Source organism: Ambystoma mexicanum, chromosome 3p (assembly GCF_040938575.1).
Source record: "Ambystoma mexicanum isolate Mex_15411 chromosome 3p, UKY_AmexF1_1, whole genome shotgun sequence".
NCBI classification, from domain to species: domain Eukaryota; kingdom Metazoa; phylum Chordata; class Amphibia; order Caudata; family Ambystomatidae; genus Ambystoma; species Ambystoma mexicanum.
Window position 1 is genome coordinate 641,075,809 of NC_090925.1, and position 23,127 is coordinate 641,098,935.

The 23,127-nt window shown below is 46.7% G+C and overlaps 1 protein-coding gene across 2 annotated transcripts in view; it reads left to right on the plus strand.

Moving 5' to 3' along the window:
- ARHGEF37 (Rho guanine nucleotide exchange factor 37) overlaps positions 1 to 23,127 on the plus strand; it is a 496,119-nt gene that overhangs the window by 233,524 nt on the left and 239,468 nt on the right. For both annotated transcript variants that reach the window (XM_069651406.1, XM_069651404.1), the window contains exon 4: positions 1,877 to 2,024. In XM_069651406.1, the coding sequence (XP_069507507.1) occupies positions 1,877 to 2,024 (148 nt within the window). The remainder of the gene's footprint in view (positions 1 to 1,876; positions 2,025 to 23,127) is intronic.

Genomic DNA, 23,127 nt, shown 5'->3' on the forward strand with positions numbered 1-23,127 from the left:
TATTGGGCGGAGTGTGGCAGCAGGGTTGTCGGCCGCAGAGTGGGATCACGTCGGGTATTATGGCGTCCTGTGCCCTGTCATAGGAGGAAACCCTGGCAGGTGTAATTTGGCAGTATGGGTTTTGGCCATGGCGCAGGATGGCCTCTGATCTTATGGCATCTCTTACACTGCCATGTGGGTTTCGGGCATGGGGACGTCTTCTACTCGTTGCCAGTTTTTAGGTAGCCGACACTAGGGATCTGGTGTCGGCTTTGAATAAGGACGCCTACTCAAAGAAACACAGAGCCATATGAGCTATCACCTTCTCACTTTGTCTCTCCTTTGTCCTCCCATGGTTGCCCCTCATCTTCCTCTTCTTTCTCCTTGGTCCCTTCCTGTTGCCTTTATTAAAGGAGCCAGGTCCTTTTCCATACACAAAACCTGCCTCCACGCCCTGCTGTACACCACCTTGACAGTATCCCCTGACTTCACTGTCTTTCCCTCCATTACCTGTTTCTCACAGTTTGCGCCGTTTTTCAATTCTTTCTTCTTGTAGTGATTTCATTCCCTCTCTTTGCTAGCTCCCCAATGTATTAATCCGACTACAAAGCTCTTTCTTAGATCTCCATGACACCCTGAGTTTTATCTTCCTATCCCCTCGTTTTTCTCTGTTTGCTTTGCACTCTTATGGCGCATTTCCTCTCTTAGCTTGCACCCTTTTATTTCACAGTCCCTTACTGCAGCATCTTATTTCCATCTTGCTTCCAACTCCGCCATCCCTAGGTCCCCATGGTACGGACAGCTCTGACCTTTCCACCTCTGACCTGATATAATGCTCCTGACCCCTTCAATGTCTGTTTTCCGTCTCACTACTGCCTGGCAGGCATATTGTAAAGGGATCAGGGTCTGGCCTACACCCTGCCCTGTCATCTACTCTGCCACCTCATTACTGTAGTTGTCCTACTCTGAGTGCCATTGAGTCTTCTGCAAGGGCCCACAGATGTTCTTTGTCATTAAAAGGCAAGTGTTCTGCACAGTGCACCACCCATGTGCTTTAACCCGTTGAGTGCCCTGAGGCCCTAAATATGACCTAAAAAAGTGGACTTATATTTATATGTACAGATATATGCATTCCATTTGGGAGGTTTGGGGGTAAGTAAGTTTATGCCCTCCTATGTCCCGGAGTTTCTGGGCAGACATGTGTTTTTTGCCCCAGCACTCTGGGCGCCAGGGAGGTGGGAGCGGTAAACCCGAAGCCTAACTTTGTTCAGGGTCGGACTGGGCCATAAAGTTGTCTCGGGCACCAAGGAAAAAGTGTCCCACGTTTGCAAATGGAAATTCATTCCTTTTGTGACACTGTTTGATTAGTACCGAAGGGGGAGGTTTTTGATAAAATGTGATGTAAATTGTGCATTTTAAAGAATGTATGTTCAGCAACACTGGTCAAAGCTACTAGCTGCATAGTGGAGTAACCCACGAAACTGGCCCGGATTGGCCAAAAAAGTGGCACACTTTGACCCAAAAAACTGGCTCACACCAGCATTTTGTGTTATATAGGCCAGTCTGAGCCTGGCATTGTTCCAGAGCTGCTTCCTCCACAATGTGAGGTTTTGCTTGCCCCTAGGTTTGATTTTTCTCCAGGGGCAGACCAACAATGCGGATGGTGGCTACTGGCTGTAGCACATGACTACTTTGAGAAGTTAGCAATTGGTAGCAACTTTCCCAGTGCAATCATTTTCACAGAAGCTCTATGACATACTATTTAACCTTAGTCTGAACTTTGAAACCAAGCTGCCCTCATCCCTAACCCTGATCCTGCGTCCCGGTACCTCCACAGCCTGTGGGCCTTCATGAATGAAAGTGCAACGGTGACCCGGCCTGTTCTTCACTCCCCCAGGTAACCTGTTTCTGGAGTACAGCCATGACATGGAGCAGGTGTACCGGGTTTACTGCGCCGACTACAAGAGGGCGCTCTCACTGCTGGACGACTACAAGAAGAACCCAGTCCTGTACCAGGAGATCCACACTCGAATCAACGCTGTACTGTGAGTACCCAAATCCCACTGCACGCTGAAGGACAGGCCAGGGCATGCCTCGCTCTAGGAGGTGGGGTTAGGCCGCGACACGGTGCTCGCATTGTAAAGATCAAATCACACATGCATTTGAGGGCTGCACCACCACACTGATGGCACGGGGCCACACAGGATCAGGCTATTCGATGCCACACTCAATATTGATATTGACTAGAAACTGACCGCATTAATTGAACTCAGACAACGGTGAAAGATTGTTCAAGTGATTGGCGAATTTTAGAAATCTTTCCACCAATCACGTTAGCCCTTTTAGAGAAATGCAAACATCTGAAGGGGCTATTATCTTTGAAAATGTAACTATTATGGCCTTCATTTTTAACAGGAATGAAAGTATACGGTATTACTGAAAAGCCACATGGTTACAGCAATGCCCTCGGTAGGGCGGGCATGGATGATGAAGTTTGAACAAACTGCAGGCAGTATTATTTCAGAGAATCACCACGTAGTACTTTTTAATTTTTTAATCCTTTTCCATCCCTGTTTTGAGGATGGAAATGGCTTGTGTATTTGCCTTTCTATGCAGTATATTGCAGTGGGATAAGAAAATGGGCATCCCACTTTTCCCCAACCTTTTGGGGTTCCCCCAGCAAACATTTGTCCTTCATCTAGAATACATGCAACATCACATCATTCCTTCACATTAAGGGTAAACCTGCCTGTTTACGCTCAGGGGTTTTTTAATTCTTCCCTTCACCTTTTGTGTGGCGGCCAAAAGTGGAGGACTTTGGTGGAGGTTTCTGACCTCCTAATTGGGGCGCGTTTACCGCCACTGGAATACTGCATGCAATGCTTACTGCATAACTTGAGGTTTGGTGGGTGGAAAACAAGCAGTATTTCAATCGGTGCCAGTTTTATGCCATTAGCACTGAAATCATAAACATCGGTTTAGGGCCTAATTAAGAGTTTGGCGGTATTATCTCTTACCTAATTACTATTATTGCGTGCACTAAGCATGACGCAGGCGCCATATTTTGAAGAGTCAAGTGGACCCTTAATTTACTCCCCATATTGAAGTCCTATTTGACTCCATTGGGGAAAAACAGTATTGCCGCACAGGGTAATGCCCCCTGTGCAATACCGCATGCGGTAAGGCTTTTTTGTGGAGGAAATCTCCTACTTACAAAAGTATACATTTCCAAGAGTTTTTATAATGCGAAATGTCTCATTTAGCAGAGCGGTAAAATGTACTGCATGATTTTACCATGACCACCAAACTCATTCATGATTCCCATATTGTTGCATATCCCTGCTGGGTGCCAAGCTCAAGGCATGTGAGCACACTGACCCACCGTAACATCAGGTGGCCCCTGAGCAGCATGTGGCTTTCATGACATTAGCTCGAAAACTTAAATGAATATTACCCAGAGTCCAGTTGTCTCGTGACATCGCTCGGTCTGCAGGTTGGCAGATAAACCAGTGGCAGTATGACAGTGCAGGCTGATGGGAGTTTATTTGGGGCATCGCTTTCCTGGCTGGCAACTCGAGTTTTTAACCTAATAGGTTCATTAGAGATTTTTTGAAAAGGCCACGACCAATATTTCAATGAGCACATCAGTGTGAATAAGGGTGCAGTTGCAGTATTAATTACTAGCTTTGCACTGATAAGGTCAATATGGGAATTCGCAGTGCTTAAATTGTGGGGGTGGTTGCCGGTGCCCAACACCGGCACTCTTTTTTTGGGCACCGGAACTAATCATGGGGGGACAGCGTACGTGCAATTGCTTTATTTGTTCTTCCACTTCACTTTGCTTCATTATAAATCATTTGGTTTGTTTGTCATTGTGATCTCTCGGGCTTGGAGGTGCAGGCCATGGCTGGCTGGGCCTGGGAGGGGCCAGCAATAGCAATGAATAACAAGTTGCAGACAGCCAATGAAAACTGCCATTCTGTTGCTACTATCCAGTATTTGATACGTTCTGTATAGTAACACTGAATGTGCAGTTTTCATTGGCTGTTCTTCTGGGCCAGTGAAATTACATGGTGACATGTTGTTGTTACAGGAGGCAGTGCGGCGCCACCTTCATTTCACGAGTTGCTGTGAAGTGAAGGTGTCTAGCTGTAGCGTGTGAGAGAGAGAGCCTGTCCTGCTGCACAGCGTGGTGCGGCCAGGTTGCTTCCTGGAGCCCCCCTTTGCCTGCTTTTTCATTTGTGCATGCCAGTGGGCGCCTCCCCACCGCCCACTCGGGTGCCCCGACAGGAGAGAAGACCAAATCCCAGTCAGCAAAGCAGGTAAGTCTAGACCAAAAACAGCAGCCTGCCCTGAGCCTGTCACAGTGAACAGGCAAGGAAGGGCCAGGTCGGGGCCCGGGCGGCGGCGCGGTCCCCTGGTGGTATCCTGACTTGCCAAGAGTCAGGACCCCACCAGGGGCCCATCCGCACCTGGGCTTCTGTCTGTGTGACCTGTGTGCTGCTGACCGGAGTGCCACACCCAGGCCCATTTCTGCGACCACCAGGCAGGGCTGCCGCGGCCCATACTGAGTTGGATGACTCTGCCGCGGCGCGGGCCCGTGGATTTATTTGTGCCCAAATTAGTACATTTTTAACTTTTTTCTTTTAAAACCTGACCTTCCGTGGGGCCAGGGCCAGGGCCCGCCCCACGGAAGGTAGGTTTTAAAAGAAATAAGTATTTTTGAGTGGTGGCTGGGGCCCATCACTTCAAAAGTGATGGGACCAGCCACCCAAATATAGGTTTTTTTTCTTTTAAAATCTTGCCTTCCAATGGGCCGCTCCCGCTGCGCACATATTTTCATCATCAACATGGCCGCGGTGGCTGTGGCGGGCGGCCCCACGGAAGGTAGCCTAAAGTGATTGAGGCAGTTCAGCTCAGGCACCAAGGCCCTGGACCGGGCGGGGCAGGGGCGGCAGCGTGGTCTTTGTCCCTGGTGGAGTCCTGCTAGGTCTGAGCGGTGAGTGCACTGTGGCCGTGATAGGTTAGCATGTGGTGAGTGTGGTCATACAAAGCACCCGGTGGGAGGAGGGGGGGACCTTGTTGATGGTGGCAGCTTACCTGTTTGTATCGGTTGGTTATCTGCCATCTGCTTCCCGCTCATACACTACTCTTTCTAATATGGAATAGAAAGGCTGTCACCTGGAGCTGGTACACTGGGTACTGACTAGTATCATTCTGTGTTTTACTTAACACGTTTAATGAGGGTGGCAGTGGTGACCGCTGGGTTTATGCTCTTGGAACCACTTTTGGTGGAGTGAACAGACTGTTCTTGGGATAGGTTGTCTGGGTGTAAAGAGGTCTACCTTTCTTCTTGTTATTGAGGCCCGGCTTGGACTTGCAATTCCTTTCTTGCCCTTCAGTCCCTGTCTTCTTTGAGCTTCATCCACCAGTATTTTACCTCTGGAAAACGGCAAGTTTGCCTCATACTCATCACAGCTATTGTTATTTTTGTGGCAGTTGGAATCGTGAAATGTGTCCGACAACGTACATATGGTCTTCGTTGTGGACCTGTCAATACGGGTAAGCGTCCTCAGAGCCCAGGAAGGCACCCTGATAGGTCAAAAGACGCACCTTGTCTGAAAAAAAGATAAAAGGGACACATTTGGAAACCTTGATACAACCAGCGAACGGCAGCCTAAAATCACTGGCTTTTTGACAAAAGCTACTCCCCCTCCTTTGGCAACCGTATTGGTGCCGGAACAACCTCCCACTACGGAACCACCTATACATTCTGACTCAAACGATCTATGTTACTCATCCACGATTGATAATACTGGCTCCTTACTAGACTTATGTTTAAATTTAAAAAGTAATTCCTTGGGGCTGAGCTGTCAAACTATGCCAACATTACTGTGACCCCTTTCCGACTGGGGTGGCCGTGGCCGGGTGACCCTCATGTCTCGGGGAAGTTGTGAGTATTGAACATGGGATGGGTGCATTTTATTCATTTACACATATGTAGATGGAAGCATTTCATTCTATTTATACACATGTGGATGCGTGCATTTTGGAATATGCTCTTTAGGCAAGTGTCCCAGCTGTTAAGCCTTTTCTGTCCCGGGGGGGTGTAGACGGGGTGAAATCGCCCGATTTTTGTTCTCTGCACTTTGACATGACAACCCATTGAAGTGTGGGGGCGGCGGCCGGTGGATGAGTAAAATTATTAATTTACAAAGTGACACCCCCCAAGGCGTGTGAGTTGAGAGGCGTCACCTGTGAGTTGAGAGAGGCATGGGCAGGTCTTACCAGTGGTCCTGGTTGTCAAAAATAAAGATTCGGGCAATATGAAAACAAGAGCCTTTCTCTCCTCTGCAACAGCCCCCCGGCCTCCACCAGGTTTGCAGAAAACTGCCCCCCTAACCCAAAGCTCTCATCGCCCTGTGCTTGCCATGCCTGCCTGGACCCTCAGGCCCCTGCAACACCCCCTAACTGCCCAGTAACCCAATAGATTCTCACTGGGCACTGGGCAGGCTTTCACCCGTTCCTCTGAGGGGGAGCCCAGCCAAGCACTGAGGCTGTTGATGTTCCCTTCAGCAGCTCGCATCTCATTCCCGGGGGACCCCCCTGGCGCTGCAGCCCTACACAGCAATTGGGAGTTCTTGGAGAAGCAGTCATGCAGGACTTACCCTTGGGCCTAAACACATCACCCCAGGACCCTGCGTGCAAAGCCCCCCAGGACCCCGCGTGCACAGCCCCCAGGTCACCATGAGTGCAACCCTGGTACACTGTGAGCACAGCCCTCCCACCCCATCTGGATTCCATGAGCAAAGCCACAGTCCCCTGAAACAATGTGAGCACAGCCCACCAGCACACTATGTGCACAGGCAGCCAAGGGGATCACTAATGCACAGCCCCCCAGGACACTGGATGCACAGCCCCCAGGGCCCCAGGTCACTGCATGCACCCCCCCCAGGACACAGCGTACACAGCGCCTCAGGACATTGGGAGGTCTCAGCCTCCAGGACAACGCATGCACAGCCCCTCAGGACAGCATGAGCACAGACAGCCCTCCAGGACACTGTGTGCACAGCACAGCCCCTCAGGACTGCACAGCACATGCAGCTTCGTTTGTGTCAGTTAGCAATCCAGCCCCACATCACCTGAGCAGAGTCGCCATATCCTGGGGGGAGGGTGCATGGGGGTCCCGAAATCCTTGGCCCAAGTAAGTTGTGTTTAGCCCCCTTCGCAACACGGTACACGATACACCACATGGCCATGTGCAGGCTTTTACACTTGCATATTTGGGATTTTTCCATAATTGCGATCCTTCTGGCTCCCGTCCGCCCGTTTGACACCATTTTGATTGCAGGCAGGAGCAGCCATGGTCTTGTCAGCTATGCCTCTCTCCACTGCACTAACACACTGCACTGCTTCCTTCACCCCAAAATGCACACCCGGCAGAGTACCGGAAAGGATTTGGGCAATTAAGGGGCTGAGTGTTTTGTTTTTATTGAAAAGATAGCACCCGCTCAGACTGGCCTATAGGGCAAAGATAGCATTCAGCTCAGACTGGCCTAAAGGGCAATGCACGAACCAAAAACACAAAATGCTACTGTGGGCCAGCTTTTTTGGTCCATGTGGGCCACTTTTTTGTCCCATGTGGGCCAGTTATAATATGATATATGATATGGCATTTGCAACGCACCTATACACAAGTGTTTCAAGGCACGACGAGGCAGGGAGGGGGAACAAAAGGAATACAGACAGCGATCTTACTAGGCCAGGTGTCATTCAGATCACGCAAGTGCATGGGAAGAGGGGAAGGGAAAGTGCAAGGGGAAAGGGAGAGGGGAAAGTGCACTACAGGGGTAGTAGAATAACAAGATAAATAATAAAGGGCCCGCTGGTGGCAAGTACAGGGTAAGTGCAGACAAGTGCTGGGAAGGGGGCTGTAGGGATACAGAGACAGTCCAGCAGTGCAGGGGTTGCCAGGGAGGCAGTGCAGGGGGCAAGTGGCTGGGCCAGGGACCGAGATCAGTGGGAGTGGTCCAGTGCAGATTCAATGCAGTTTCAGTCAGGATTTCAGCAGGGGAGAGGCAGAGGGCGTGCAGTCATAATTTCGACTGCAAAAGGTCGAATTACAAAAATGTCAAAAAACAAAGTCAAATTTTTTTTTCTTCGAATATGTCATTTTTTATTTTACATGATTTTTTTGGCTTTCGTGCATTTAAAAAAGGGTTTTAAAAAAAAGGGGGGGTTTGAGGGGCAACCCCCCCATTTCAAACAGGAAAAAAAAAGACATTTGAAATTTTTTTTGGGACTATTTTTTTTCGAGATTTTGACTTTCGACTTTTTTACATTCGAGATTATGACTATGAACCGAGGCAGAGAGAAGGCAGATGCAAAGAGGAAGGTTTTGAGGTGCTTCCGGAACTGGAGATGGTTCTCCTCAAGTTTCAGGGAGGCAGGAAGGCTGTTCCAGAGGGAGGACCCTGCCGTGGCGAGAGATCTACCCCCAACTCGTTGCTTGGAGAAGCGGCTGACCCTGAGGGAGTTGGAGGCGGATGAGCGAAGAGCTTGAGAAGGAAGATATTCAGAAAGAACGAGTTACTTCACCATTCGGCTAGTAGTTTGGGCCAGTGTCACTGAAAAAATACTCTTTAAAATGCACAATTTGCCTCACAATTTATCAAAAAGCCTCCCCTGTGGGTACTACTCAGGACAGCAAGTATGGTCCAGACGTCTTACAAGTGTGGTCTAGAACTTAAAAGTGTGTTCAAATGCACTCTTTTGCCTCTGGGTTGCCGGAATGCTGGAACCACTACACCTACCGTAACAAGTGTTTTCCAACTTCAAAGCATTATACTTTCTCAACCCATGTGTGGCCTTCCCCATCCATACCACTAATAGCCTGTGCCAGCAGTTGCTGCAACACCAAACCTGCGACATGGAGCAGCAGCAGAGTGATGGGGCGGTCTAGGTCTAGCACTGAACTGACGTGGGCCGCGTGCCATCACTGCGGGCAGCACCGCGCGCCCGGACTGCGAGCCCCGCCACGCGCTGCATTATGGGGCCAATATTTTTTGGGCACTGCCACTTATTTTTTTACAAATGAAGCACTGGGAATTTGACCATTTTAAATGGGACTGCTGCAGAAAGTACCTCAGATGTGAATGATTGCTTTGGCGCTGGAGTCGGTGTTAACGGACCATTGTTCTAGAACAGTCGAAATCCCCGAAAAAACGGACACACTGTGCCACGCTGTAGCACAGTAGATAGACATAGATCCACTTAACGTTTTCAGTATAAAATTATTTTATTTAATCAACTTTATGTATCAAAAGATCATTAAAGAAACATCACACACAACAATTTACAGTTTCTCACATTTGCATAGACACAGGAATAAATTGCTAAACATTACATCCATTCCTTTTTGTTAATTTCTGGCATCTATCCGTCCACAACTGTAACCCTTCATATTATCTAACAAACTGACTTGATCCAATGTGTCTCGTCACTTGACTTATTATGTAGTGTATAAACATCACCACACCTAGTTCCTTAAACATTTACATTGCCCTGTCTCAAAATATGTCAACACAAATGTGTTTCGGCTTCATGAGCAGGTAAAGAGCAATGAAAGAATGCTCTTACTCCCATGGCCTTCATCAGGACAGAGGTCACTACTTTCATCTCCCACGTGTGGGTTCCTGTGCTCCAAAGGTTCTAGTATTGCACAAATGAGTCTAAACATCATGGGCTTACTCCACGTTCAGCTGTATTTCATCTCTTTTCACACTATTGCACATTCAGTTGTGCAACACACATTAGATAATACGGCAATTACCAGTGCGCGAGTTGCATGCCAAATAATTCATTGCCACCTTGGGAAGCAAACACATACATAATACCACAAAGTGCATGTAGCACACTGAACTAGACTATATCACACACCCCACCATATCATGTTATTCTCCATATAAAACTGTACCATACCATGCAATACTACAGCAACCTGTGCCTTTATGTGCTTTTCTGTGTAAATGAAATGGTTAATCTTTGCATTGTGCCTAATATCAAGGTGTAGCCAGCTTCAAAACACTTTCCATTTTGGTGGCTAAGGGAACAGAGACACTGGGGTGACTTATTTGTCAATACAATAAACATGTGGTCCAGTTGGGAATCCCAAATCACAGATCCTGCTTCTACAGTTGACAAGTTATCCACTGGAGGGCATCTCCTACCAATGTCCCAAGTAAATGCCATTCTAGCGGGTAGAGGTGGATGTAATTGGTTGTTTTATCGCCCTTAGCTGCCTTACCCACGTATAGCTTGACGTGTGTAGAGCATTCCCCCAAAATACCATGAGACACTATTATTCGTAATATCAGAATTCATTCTATCATTATATTCCACCCCGTGACTGAATGAATGCATTACCATATACAGTGAAGCTCAACACACTCTTATCTCTCAGGTCTGCACCTGCTTGGAATACCTAAATCAGACTAAGCTAGGCTGACATATTGAATATATTTTTTCATAGGGATCTGAATTTCTTGTGACTTTCTTTCCAAATTACTAGGGCTTGAACCTTTTGGACCAATGATCCAGACATAGCTCTTTTCTTGTGAGTAGATTATCTTGGGTTTGGTTAACATTTGCCAATTGGTGATGATGGCCAACAAGGGGAATGCACAGAGGGAGCTTTTCTCACCTGACAAGACAGTTGTGATGTTGGAAATATTGTGTGTGTGATGCAAGGTGCTTTAATAGGGATTATAGGCGGTACAGGGTCATGTTTATGGACCCAATGGCTTGGGAGCAAAGGACTCTTTTCTTAGCCTTGAGATCCAAAATCCATCAGTTCACCTTGAAGCTCATTTTTGAAGGACACAATACAGTGTGTTGGAATGATCGAATTATCCCATCATTGGCCAATCACTGCCTACCCCTGGTCTTAAGATGTTAGTGGTGAGATCGTTTTTGTTGTGCATAGTTGAAAGTAAATGTTTCTGACAACATTGTTGACCTTAGAGTTTGCTTCACATTGATCTCCATCAATGAGTCTAAGGCCCACAGGAAGTTTTATATTAGTACAGAAGAGATTGTTGAGTCTGCTGCCCTTATGCAATTTACCTCAGTGTGTGGCACACCCAAACACCATGATTTGAGCCATGGTGGTGGTCAGCCAAACACAGAATTCTTCCGGCATTCGCAAAGGCTGTCATCCGCGTGTACTGGCTATCTGCTCAGTCTAGTCTCACCAAGTCTGGTCAGCTCAACATTATGAGGGGAGTCTGAATGTTTGGAAAAGGGACAGTGGTGGCTGCAAGTTTACATGAAGAATTACTGGGGACCTCGGTAACTCCTGACGCAGTTCATATGACAGTATCAATGGATCCTAAATGGACCTCATGGCGTCTTTCCTCTAGAAAGAATTGGAACCATATTAGAGAAAATGAGGGGGTGCATACTACTCTGGCAAGCAATGAAAAAGAGTTGCAGTCCACCCAAATGCCATGCTCGGGTCTAGTGGAATCGGCTTTGGACCATCTGTCTACTAGCTCTAAGGATATCAACAGTTGGGCAGATTTGGGTAGAAGAGCAATCCGACTGTAGCTAGTGGGATCAGCAGGGTCAGAAATCATTTTTAGTAACATATTAACAAGGTAATTCTAAACCTTTTCGGACTTAATGTCTTCTGATTATCCGCTAATGATGCTTGCAATAACAGATGGAAATTACAGTGGAAGTATTCGTAAGTTCCGCCCAGTTACTGGGTCCAGTGCCGGGTCTTCAGCTTATGGCCCGGGGCAGGATCATTGCTTCTTCCAACGACACCGGGCGAACAGGACAAAGATTTTCTGTTCACCGAATGAACAGGTGGCCAGTTGGTCTGAGTTTGGGCTTTATCAGCCACCCTAAATGTGCCCTTTATCAGTAATATTTTGTAAGTAAAATGTTGAGAACCCAAATACTACATAGAGCTGGCATGCCGGCAGTGAAGCAGGTGATGGCACACTGCAACACATGGTAGCCAATGGCATCACGTTGAACAAGAGCTTACTGCGCCAAATCATATCGCCTAGATGTTATTTTACCAACCGCAATTACAGAGTGGTACATTTCATTGTGGAAAAAATACCGAAAAACACAGAATCTTTTTTATTTTTTTTTATTTGGGGTGTGGTGCTCCCCCTCCAAACCCCCCATTTTGTTACCCTTAAAACGACACCCCAACCCATTCCTGACCCATTTTAACCTCTTTACCCCACTACCCTTTATTTATATTTATTTATTTAATTAATGTTCGCAGTGTTTTTCAGTGTTTGTGTCCATTCGGAAATGTATCACTCTGTACTGTTTCAGATATGCTGACTGGATACCATCGTATCACTCTTCACTGGATAAAGTCGAACCACATATAACAGGATCATGAAGCATGCCAGATTACACTGCAATACTGAAATATAACGTGGTATACAGAACACTGCACTGTATTTACGCCGTGCCAAACCACACGTCACTAAAGCTTGTTATTGTAAATAGGATCACTCATCGGGTTCTGGCTGAAAGACTAAAAAGACAACAAAGAGAACCAATCCCTCTAGAAGTGACTGGACAGGCCCGCCGGGGCCAGCTTGGTGAACCGGAGTGACCGCAGGGCTTTGTGTCGAGGTATGAGCCAGGCAGGGCTATGGGAGTTTCCAAGCTCGACCTCTGTGCTGTGCTGGATGCATTCCACTCTAACTGAACAATGCCAGCTATGCTGCGGGTGGGCGTGGACAGCACAGGGACCCAGTGTGGGGGTGTGAATTGTGCCAGCCTCGCATTCCCAGCCCCTATGTTAACTGAAGCCTGTTTTCGTTCTGATTTCGTCCAATGGAGTGAAATGACCACTGAAACAAACAGAACACAATTGAAACCCTGCAGTCAGGCCTGAGTAGGTGACAGATACTGCAGGCCGGATGCGGTGTGTGTGAAAGGAGAGTGGGGTGCAGGTGTGGCCGTGTGGGCGCGACGAGAGAGGGCGGCCTTCAGCACAGAACCTTCTACCCTGAGCCTCTAGAAAGGTTAAGGAAATAGCAGAATGTTCTAAGGTACTATTGAACGGGCTCCCAAGACAAGAGAGCAGAAGAGGAGTGTGAATGGATTGTACATTTGAAGCAGAGACTGCCTTAGGGGGGAGGCGGCCGGGCGACAGCCCGGGGCGCCAGCCCTCCACCCCCAGAGCACCATTAGCCTCCGCCACGCCAGCTCGGGGAAGTCTTTTAAGGGCTCCCCCGAGCTGGCGTTGTGGGAGAAGGCGCGGCAGATGCCCTTTTGCTATTAAATGCGCCCGCGGTGGCAGAGCACATTTAATAACAATAGGGTGCTGATGCACTCTATTCACATCATTACCTCCTTAAAAATAAAAAGAAAGTGGCACTTCCTGGCGCCGCCCCCTGTTGACCAGGGGCACGCAGGAAGGGGGGGGGTCCAATTCGCCCAGGGCCCTGCTGCCCCTAAGGCCAGCCCTGATTTGAAGCACAATCTGGGCCTAAAAACACCAATAACCACAGCTGCAGAACAGTATACGCTGTTCCCGGCTCTATTCAGAGGCGCATTGGCCCTTTAGATAAGAGGACGAGTTTCTGATGGACCCGTAGGTGGTGCTGGAAATGGAAACCTATTATTCTGGAGACGGGGTTAAGGGTGGAACCATGCAAGGAAAAAGGTAGTCTCTTAAAAGTATATTGAAAATCAAGCTCTGAACTAACGTTCCGTAATTTAGGAATGACTTGACAGATGCACAAATCACATAATTAACCCACTGACACAAATATAGTAAACATGGTGGGGAACAAGAATACCACTGTTGCATTAATGTCCCCACCCTGACTGAAAGCCTGAAATTATCAGCATTCAAAGAAATATGCGCCTAAAAAAAAAAACACTTATCAGCCACCGTTCACATCTATTTAGGGATGATAGCCATCTGAATTATCCATGTGTTGCTATGTCTGCAGGCATCTAACTTTACTTGGGCTTTAAGGTGTTTAAATGCAGAACAAAAAAGAAAAAAGATTCTGCACTAGTGTTGTACGGTGGGCAGAGCATGGGCCTTTGGTTTTTCCAGGTTCAGGACCTTGGGGACAATTTTTGCTGGATTCTGAATTCTGGGAAATCTGACTCAATTCCAGGACTGCCAGCCGGAGATTCCTATAAGGGCCAGTGCCCCAAGGTCAACAGATCTCTCACTTTACCTCCTTCCCTCTCTCTCTGTCTCTTTCACTCTCTCTCTTGCACAGACATGCAAAGTGCACACGACAGGGCACTGCACTCCCCACCCCACCCACCCCCAGGGCGCATAGATGAAAGAGTTACTCCATTGGCCTGAAGATACAGCCACTTATGGCCGCTTTGTTGAAGACCTATTAAAAAAAGCATCGCCGCATGCCCCTAAATGTTTCTTGTGCGCGTAGGGACTGAACAGCCACTAAACAAAGCTGCACCCTAATTAGACTGACTTGTGACTTGAGTAGCCTTGAACCTTGTTTCCCAGCCATCTCACCTTCTCCTCTCCTCCAGGAACCGAACCTATTTTTTCAAGGTAAGAACATCATGGAGAGCTTGTATGTGAATGTGTAGCGCCCTAGATCACCGTTTGCCATGTCCGCCTCGCAGTCCCACTTATCCCCTCGCTTGAAAGAGGCAGGCATGTTCTCATTGAGTGCCTCATGAAAAGTTGAAGCCAACGAACTTGGATTCCCCCCCTCCCCCTCTCCTCTGGGGTGCCAAATCTTGCAGCGCCCTTCCACGTGGCCTCTGCGTTGCCCGGCGCTACAGATTCTATTCCACCTCCACGGAAAGCAGCAAATATTTCCCTGTTCCTACAGAAAACGTTTCTGGACCCTTTTATGGCACACAACCTCAGCCCTATATCAAAAATCCTGGATTAAGCTGTGGGGAAGCACCATAAGGCCTTCCTTGATGAGCATCGCTGCCTCTCAGGCAAGAGCATCTGGGTGGTGCTCAAAGCATGTGACCAGACAACTTTCACTGATTCCTGTGACGAGGCCTTGGATTAAGTGGACAGTGGGGTGTTGTTGGTGACGCTGCGTCTCTCTGCGCCGTTCGACACAGTGGATCCCTCCCCGCTCCACAGATACATACCAAATGAAATCCTGTCCATTATTTTGTTAAAGGACAAATCGCAGAGTAGGCAGATGGGCCCTTTTTGTTTTTCCATTCAAAGATCGCGTCGGAGATCCTCGGGGTTCCCCCTCTGTCCTCTCCTTGAACACATTGATCTGGTTCCCCTATAACAGCCTAAACTTGTTTGCTGATGCAAGCGCAAGCAGATAAAGCACAGATCTATTTTGGGGGTGATGGAGAAAGCGAGTGATTTCCATCCTCTCCAGAAGGGCCTGCAGACCATCCTGGTGCAGACTAAAGATCACCATCATGAATGCAATGGCTCCAACTTGAGCTGCTTGTCCCCTTTGGACCCACACACAAGAGGAAAAACCTCAAACACAGATCTTTGCGCCCTTGCTCAGTCCTCTCCGCCCATTAAGTGCCAGGGCCAAAAGTCTAGGAGAAGTCTTCAGCAAACAGATGATCCTCGCTCCAGTACAGTCTAAGCAGCTGTTTTTTCCGCCTAAAATGCCTATAAAAGTGCCCCTTCTCCTTTCACTCAGATACAGAGCCTTAGTACTAGGCTACGGCAATGCCTTCTGTGTAAATAGCTCCCTCACTTAAGAGGCAAGCTTCAAAGTTTGCACCACATGGCAGTGTGCCTCGTGTGTGGTCCTCTTGAAAGAGATCATACCTCTGAGGCTGGACGTCCTCTTCAGTGGCGGAAAGTGGAGGAACCCGACAACTTTGGGATTGTGCTCATTAGCCAATAAATGACTGAAGAATCTGGCACCCCCATATTTTCTGGATAGAATTGTCTGCCACATTCCTACACATCCTTTCTGAATAAGTTCTCCCGCAGATTCTCCTCCAAGAGGAGCTTCATTTTGAGGGTCCAGCCAGTAAAAGGTGGGGTGCTCGGCCCTCTAAAATCCAGAAAGCAAGCTCTCTTTCATCATTCACAACCAGCCTTAAGTCTTTCTGTTTCCACTGGCCAATTAGGTAAACATTGCAGGGAATTGGTTCACTATAAAAGTGACCCCCAACCAATCAATCAGTATTGCCCTCTGTGCCCTGTTGTCCTGTTCCTGTCTTGTTCCCCTTATCCTGCCCTTTCTCTTGTGTCCCCTTTCTTTGTCTTGGTTACTACTTTTCTAGCAGGTTGTCCTTAATTACTTTCCTAGCTGCCTTGTCTTCACTGTTGATTAATGTGACTCCCTCTTTCTTTCCTTTCACTCTGCTTTGGGCAGAAGAGCCTTCCTCACAGTTTAAAGTGATTATGAAGGCGCCCAATCCCCTTTAGAAAGAGCACCCATGTGCTGCTGCAGGTTCTGGAATATTTTTTCTTGCTTTGCCTGTTGAGCAATCGCTTGTGTACTTTGGCAATGTGTTTAATATGTAAATATAATCACTTGACTCGATGTTCGCTTAAGCTCTGAAGAGTTTGTTGCACCACAGCCAAATGCGACGAGTGAGCACTCATCAAGCAGGACTGATTGCAAATGGACTTTGGCTTATACTGAATTTCTTTGTTCGTTTCCCCACTTAAAACGCCAGCAGCTCAGTAAAAGTCGAGCTTTGCAACTCCCAGATGCTAAAAGGGAAGCACACAATGCCTCTTTTCCATCAGCACCAGCGGTGAAAATGGAACAGAAAATTGAAGGATGATCACACAAGGGCCAAGGTGGGGGGTGGGGTGAGGTGGAGTTCTGAGGAGGGGGTGGAGTTTCGAGGAGACGGAGTTCCAAGGGGACAGAGCTGGAAGTTGAACTCTGATGAAAGTAAATGTTCGAAAGAATAGTTTAACATGGTGTAATTTCTTTCATTGCTTGAAACGTGCACAAAACATAGTAATATATGCGCACAATATAACAATATGAGCATCTATGTATTTGTGTGCGTACCTTACTATGGTGTGTAATCTTCAAGCCATCTTTTTGAGCAGAGCATGTACCGTCTGTGGCAAAATGTATTTTGACCTCCCCAAAACTACAAATACCAAAATTCATTTGGAAAAGGCACTAATCGCTGAGAAAAATGTTTAAATAGTTTTCCTAGATTCTCTGACACATTAAACAAGGTTGTCTGCCTGGCACAAACAAGCCACTTGTCCAGACATTTGAGTTTAAAATAAAATTCCCTGCAAATATAAATATCAATTTAATACCAGATTGGGAGTGGGGCCGAATATAACATTTTGTCCCAGCAAAAGACAATGGATCCTCCTGAAATAAAGCTGAACATTAGCAAAACACTTAGTCCAGTTATATATACCCTTCAATGTCATTATCATTATTTCATGAGTGCAATATCTTTTGTAAAAATGTCTTAGTACCAAAAAGCCAACATGTGACCAAACATTTGAGCTGAAAATAAATATCCCTAATATGAAATGCTTGTTGCATAACAGTGAGTCAATAAATACACACACATATGCAATACATGTAATGAGGATGAAACCGTTCCTTCAAATGCAAGGTGAGAATGAGAATGTGTTCCATGTGGCGTTAGGCTATGGAAGACTAATGTGCTTGAAGATGTTTTGCTGTGACAGATTAGAGCCAAGAAGCCCTCTGCAGCAGCAAAATACCAATGTAACATCTGTGCTACAAAGCCTTTCTGCGTGGTTTCATTGAAGCAAATGCCTCATTTACTTTATTGAAGTCCACAGAGCCAGCTAGGTCTCTTTCAAAACTTAGGAATGCTACATTTAAAAATGTTTCTCTTCACCCACTGCTGAACGTAACTTTTGATCAACTTCAGCATGCTAAAACTAAGTTCTGCTGCGCCACTACTTGCAGGCAAAGTGAGAAATATTCTGTACAAATAGGAAAGGTTTGGGTAAACACCCTGCATATCATTGGCTATCAAGAAAGGCAGGACATTGTTTATTATTAACTGCAAACAGTGCACAAAAAGAATAATACTCTTCTACAGCCTCGGGCACAGAGACATCACCTGAATACAATTTTAGCTAACTCTTTTAATGCGTCAGAATTATCTGAGCTAGAGAAATGTTTAGGATCCAGTGCTCAGAATGTATGCACAGTATTTCTATAATCTTGAAACCTCACTGTCATCTGAGCAACATAGTTATCAATAAGAACCTAGAAGCTTTCTACTTTGAATGCCTGCCTCCCACTCTCTAAAGGATTTTCATCAGCTGCTTCATCATGAAAGCTTTTCTTAGCCCTCTTTCTTTTTTCTTGAAAGTGTGTTGATGTCCCACACTATTCAGCCAGGTTTCTAGCATCTGTTTCAAACCGATCAAATATATCATCTGGCCGAAGCTTCTGTAGTTTCTTACAGCATGTTGCAACCATGCATTCTGCAGTTACCAAGTCACCACTTTGCAATTATGTTGACAGCGTATGCACAGTTTGCAGTATTTTGTGCCAAAAACATATTAAGAATTAAACAACCATAGTGAATTGGGTGCCCCCTTCCTGACCAGATTTGGTAATGCATCTTTTTCAAAGACTGCTCGATTCTGGATTCAATAAAGGCTGTTCCTGTTACTCCTCTACTCAAGAAACCCAGCCTAGATCCAAAGGACCCGGGCAATCTTAGACCTATTACAAACTGCAATTTGCTCCTCAAAATTCTAGATAAATTGGCCTCATCCCAATTTCAAAGTTACTTGGAATCAAATGCTGTCCTGCTCTTCAGGCAATCAGGTTATAAACCGTCTCACAATACAGCAACTGCTCTGGACGATTTGAAGGAAAAGCTGGGCTATTGGTCTTGTTGGACCTATCAGCAGCACTCTAATTAGTGGACCATGATCGCCTCTTGCATTCCTTATGTCACCTTGGACACAGCTCTAAAGAGGCCACTGACTGTTTCCACTCTTTCCTAACTAATCAAGAGTCAAGGATCCAGTGGGGCTCTGCATCCTCTGCGTCAGCACCCTCTCCATGTGGGGTTCTGCAGGGAGCATGCCTTTCACCGGCTTTTTTCAACCTATATATCTGGCCACTCTGCTCACTCCTTAACGACCTGGGTGTACTGTTCACAAATTACTGCTGACAACACTCAATTAGTCCTGGAAATTAGCGACGACCACTCTCATGACTCTGCCACCTTAGCCAGGACCTACGACCAATTCAAGGCATGGATGTCAAACAACTGTCTCTGTTTAAATGGCAGCAAAACCCAACTCCTTGTTTTCGGTTCCCGGCAGGCTCTTGCTAAACTAAGTGTGGATTACAAAAAATGTCAAATTGGGAATAGTGCCATTGAAGTGCAAAAGAAGGGTAAAACCCTGGGCTTTCAGATGGAGGCATCTATGAATGTGGATGCTTATGTCAATCAGGTGAGTCGTAACTGTAGCTATTACCTTTGGGTATTTAGAAAAATCTATCCTTTCAACACAGAAAATAACTGTGCAACCATTGCCCAAGCAGCCATTCTGTCGAGGCTTCGCTACTGCAACTCACTACTGATCGGAGCCTCATCCTCTAACCTAAAGAAATACCAAGTACTTCAAAATGACACCGTACACCTGGTTAAAAAGATCACAAGAAGGGTCAATGTCTCCAACCACCGGAGGGACCTTCATTGGCTCCCGATACAGGAGTGCATACGTTTCAAAGCTTATACCTTGATCCACCGGTGCATCTTTGGAGAGGTGCCATCATACCTAAAACTTTGGACCCCCTGTTACATCACAAATAGAGCGCTACACTCTTTGAACCAACAGCAGGTGCTCTGCCCCAGCTTCAAATGATCAAGTGGCCTGGGTAGATCTTTCCTAGCAAGAGCAGCTGAACTCTGGAATTCACTGCCCCCTGCCCTCAGATTAGAGGCTGATTTGAAATCTTTTTGGAAATCTTTAAAAACTTGTCTCTTTAATTTGCATTGACCCCAACTTGAAATCGTGCCCTCAAAACATCTTAGTTTCTGCCCCTATCATCCAGGGCCCACTTGTCTTGTTTCTATGTTTATTCTTAGTGTGTAAGTATTGCGCCCTGAAGCCTGCAGGTTTTTCGGCACAGCATACAAATAAATAAATAAACAAATAATAATAAACTCTATGGTTTCAATTGTGTTCCAGAGCCTCTGTGTATCCCAAAGTGCTTTTCCATTTGCATTTGGGATGCCTCCGGTGGATATTCCATGCAATGCTGTGCTAATTGGTACAATGTTTTGTTTCACAGAATCTACTGCCCTTTTACGACTAGCCCATGCAGTGTCAGATAGATTGTTTTGATGTCAGGGCTGTTTCCTGTAGGTCATGCTCCTGTTGCTTTTCCTGCAGAACTTTCAAGCAAGGTAGACTGCCAGTAAGGAAAGTGTACAGTGCCTCAAGTGTACCAATAAATAACTGTCCTTTTATACATGACTGTGCGGCCTCAATCAGCACAATGTTTAAATTGTGATGATATATAGCTCTGGGCGAGACTTTTCACAAGTGCTTGCAGTCCAGCAATACATCCAGACATAGTGCTTGCACCATCATACCCCTGCCGACCGTTTCTGGAAACTTAAAGTTCCAGAGAACCCTAAAGTCAATGCCAATAGTTTATAAAAGTCTGCCGATCCTGCTCCAGGAAGTTCAGCAAATGTTACAAGAGGTTCAGCTGCATGACCAGATGATGTAAGATATCGATGAGAGTAGTGCCTTTAAAGAAATAAATATTACCTTAAAGAATGCAAAAACAATATTGATAGTTTATTTGTATAGCGCCTATACACACGTGTTTCAAAGCTCTTCCAGGCAAGGGAGGGAGAAAGGGGAAATACAATTACATTGTTAAAAGGCCTTCAGACATTAAGAATGTGAAAATAACTATCTTAATAGGTTTGACGACATTTCTGGTAGTGCTGGGGGAAGGACACAAGGTGAGGGAAGGGGTGTGTGGGGGGAGGAACAAAACAGCGACTATCGTACTAGGCCCAACAACACTTCTGCTAGTGCTGGAGATTGACAAAAGGTGAGGGGGAGAGGAACAAAAGAAGTGACTATCTTACTAGGCCTGACGACATTTCTGGTTGTGCTGGAGCTTGACAAAAGGTGAGGGAGAGGGGGGAGGGAAAGAAACAAACGAGCGACTATCATACTAGGCCTGACAACATTTCTGGTAGTGCTGGAGCTTGACAAAAGGTGAATGGGAGGGGGGGAGAGGAACAAACAAGTGATTATCATACTAGGTCTGACGACAATTCTGATGAGGTATGTGCATAGAATATAGTGAGGGGAGGGGGAGAGGAGAGAGGGAAAAGACAGTAAGAGGAAGAGAAGACTGAGAAGCAGGGAGTGTGGTGAAAGAGAGGAAGAAGCAAAACTGACGAAATAGTGTTCTAGAGCACCTAAGCAAGTGGAAAGAACACATCAAGTTGCAAGAGATCAGCAAGTGCAAGCCAGGATTCAACTCGTAGATGGGCACAACATGACTCAAGGTCATCATGATTACGTGATGTTTAAGGAAGTCCAGCATGAGTACAACAAGATTCGAGATGGGTGAACCAACATGAGTCACATGAGTCCAAAAGTCAAATCAAAGCATCAGCAACAAGGCGGGATGGTGTCACCATAATGTGTCAATACAAACTCCTACAATGGGCAGGGAGGGATTGTTGATACAGGGGGGATAGCAGGAGTGGGCTGCCTTGGGCGGGGGGGACAGCAAGATGAATGTTTTAAGCATACATGCATACAACAGTGGGGGGACATCGAAATACAAGAGGCAGGCAGCATTGCACAACTTGCACAACTTACTGTGTCACAGAGCACATGTCCTCACCCCAGCACCGGAGAAGGTGATGTTGGAGTTGTCTGATGAAGGTGGGGATGGCCTGTGGGGACGGAGGGAGTAAACACATGTTGGTGCATGCTTACTGCTGTCTGAACAGGAGTACGGGCCCTGGGTCCTCCTGGTCTGAACAGTTCCAAACAGGAATTGCCCTTTTCTATGTCTGCCCTTCACTTCGGACGCCCGGGCGACAGACGCCCTTGATCTATGCGTTAAGAGCAGGAAGAAAGAGGCAGGGCTAGGAAGGTGGGCGGGGCTTGCTAAGTGGGGAAAAGAGCGGCAACAAGGAAGGCACCAGGTTGGTGGGTCTTGGGCCAAGTGACCTAGCTCCACTTGTACCTGCTCCCCAATTGCGAAGGAAAATAGGCTGGAGGGCTGCGTAAGTAGGGAAAAAGAGCGACAACCAGAAAGGCACCAGGTGGGCAGGGCTTGCTAAGCGTGGAAAAAGAGTGGCAACCAGGAAGGCACCAGATGGACAGGGCTTAGGCCAGGTGACCTAGATCTACTTGCACCTGCTCCCCGGCTGCAAAGGAAAAGAAGCTGGAGGGCTCCTTAAGTAGGGAAAAAGAGCGGCAACCAGGAAAGCACTAGGTGGGCGGGGCTTGCTAAGTGGGGAAAAAGAGCATCAACCAGGTGGGATGGGGCTTAGGCCAGGTGACCTAGATCTACTTGCACCTGCTCCCCAGCTGCAAAGGAAAAATTGTTTTAATACACACATTCAAGAGCTAAAAACAAAAAAACCAAAACATTTCTGAATGGAGGAAGAAGCAGGACACTTCAAGTATGGAAGGGTACAAAAAAGCCGCAATGACCTATGCAATTCTACAGTCTAAGTCAGATATGTTAAATGACAGAATATCAAAGGCTACCTTGGACGGTAAAACATTGTTTAAAATCCTAAGAGAACAGGAATGCCCCAAGGGACCTGATAATGAACCAGTAGTAAAGGACAAAGCATGGTGTACATCGATCCAGATGGCCATGACAGATAAATTAGAAAAAATGTAAAAAGGCATTGAGCCAAATAAGATTACATTCATGAGGAACTCGTCAGCAAAAATAGCATACAGCAGGAATTCAACTTCACGCCCATCACAGAAGTAGAGTTGGCAAAATCAGGCAATTAAAAACCACCAGCTGCAAGGGGGACCCCTGCTCTGCACTAACCATTAAAGAGTGTACAGCCATGTTAATAAAGGTACTAACTAAATTGGTAAACTTCTCACTTACACATAGTCGAGTGCCAGCAGGTCTAAAAAAAGCGTGGATAACACCTCTTCTTGAG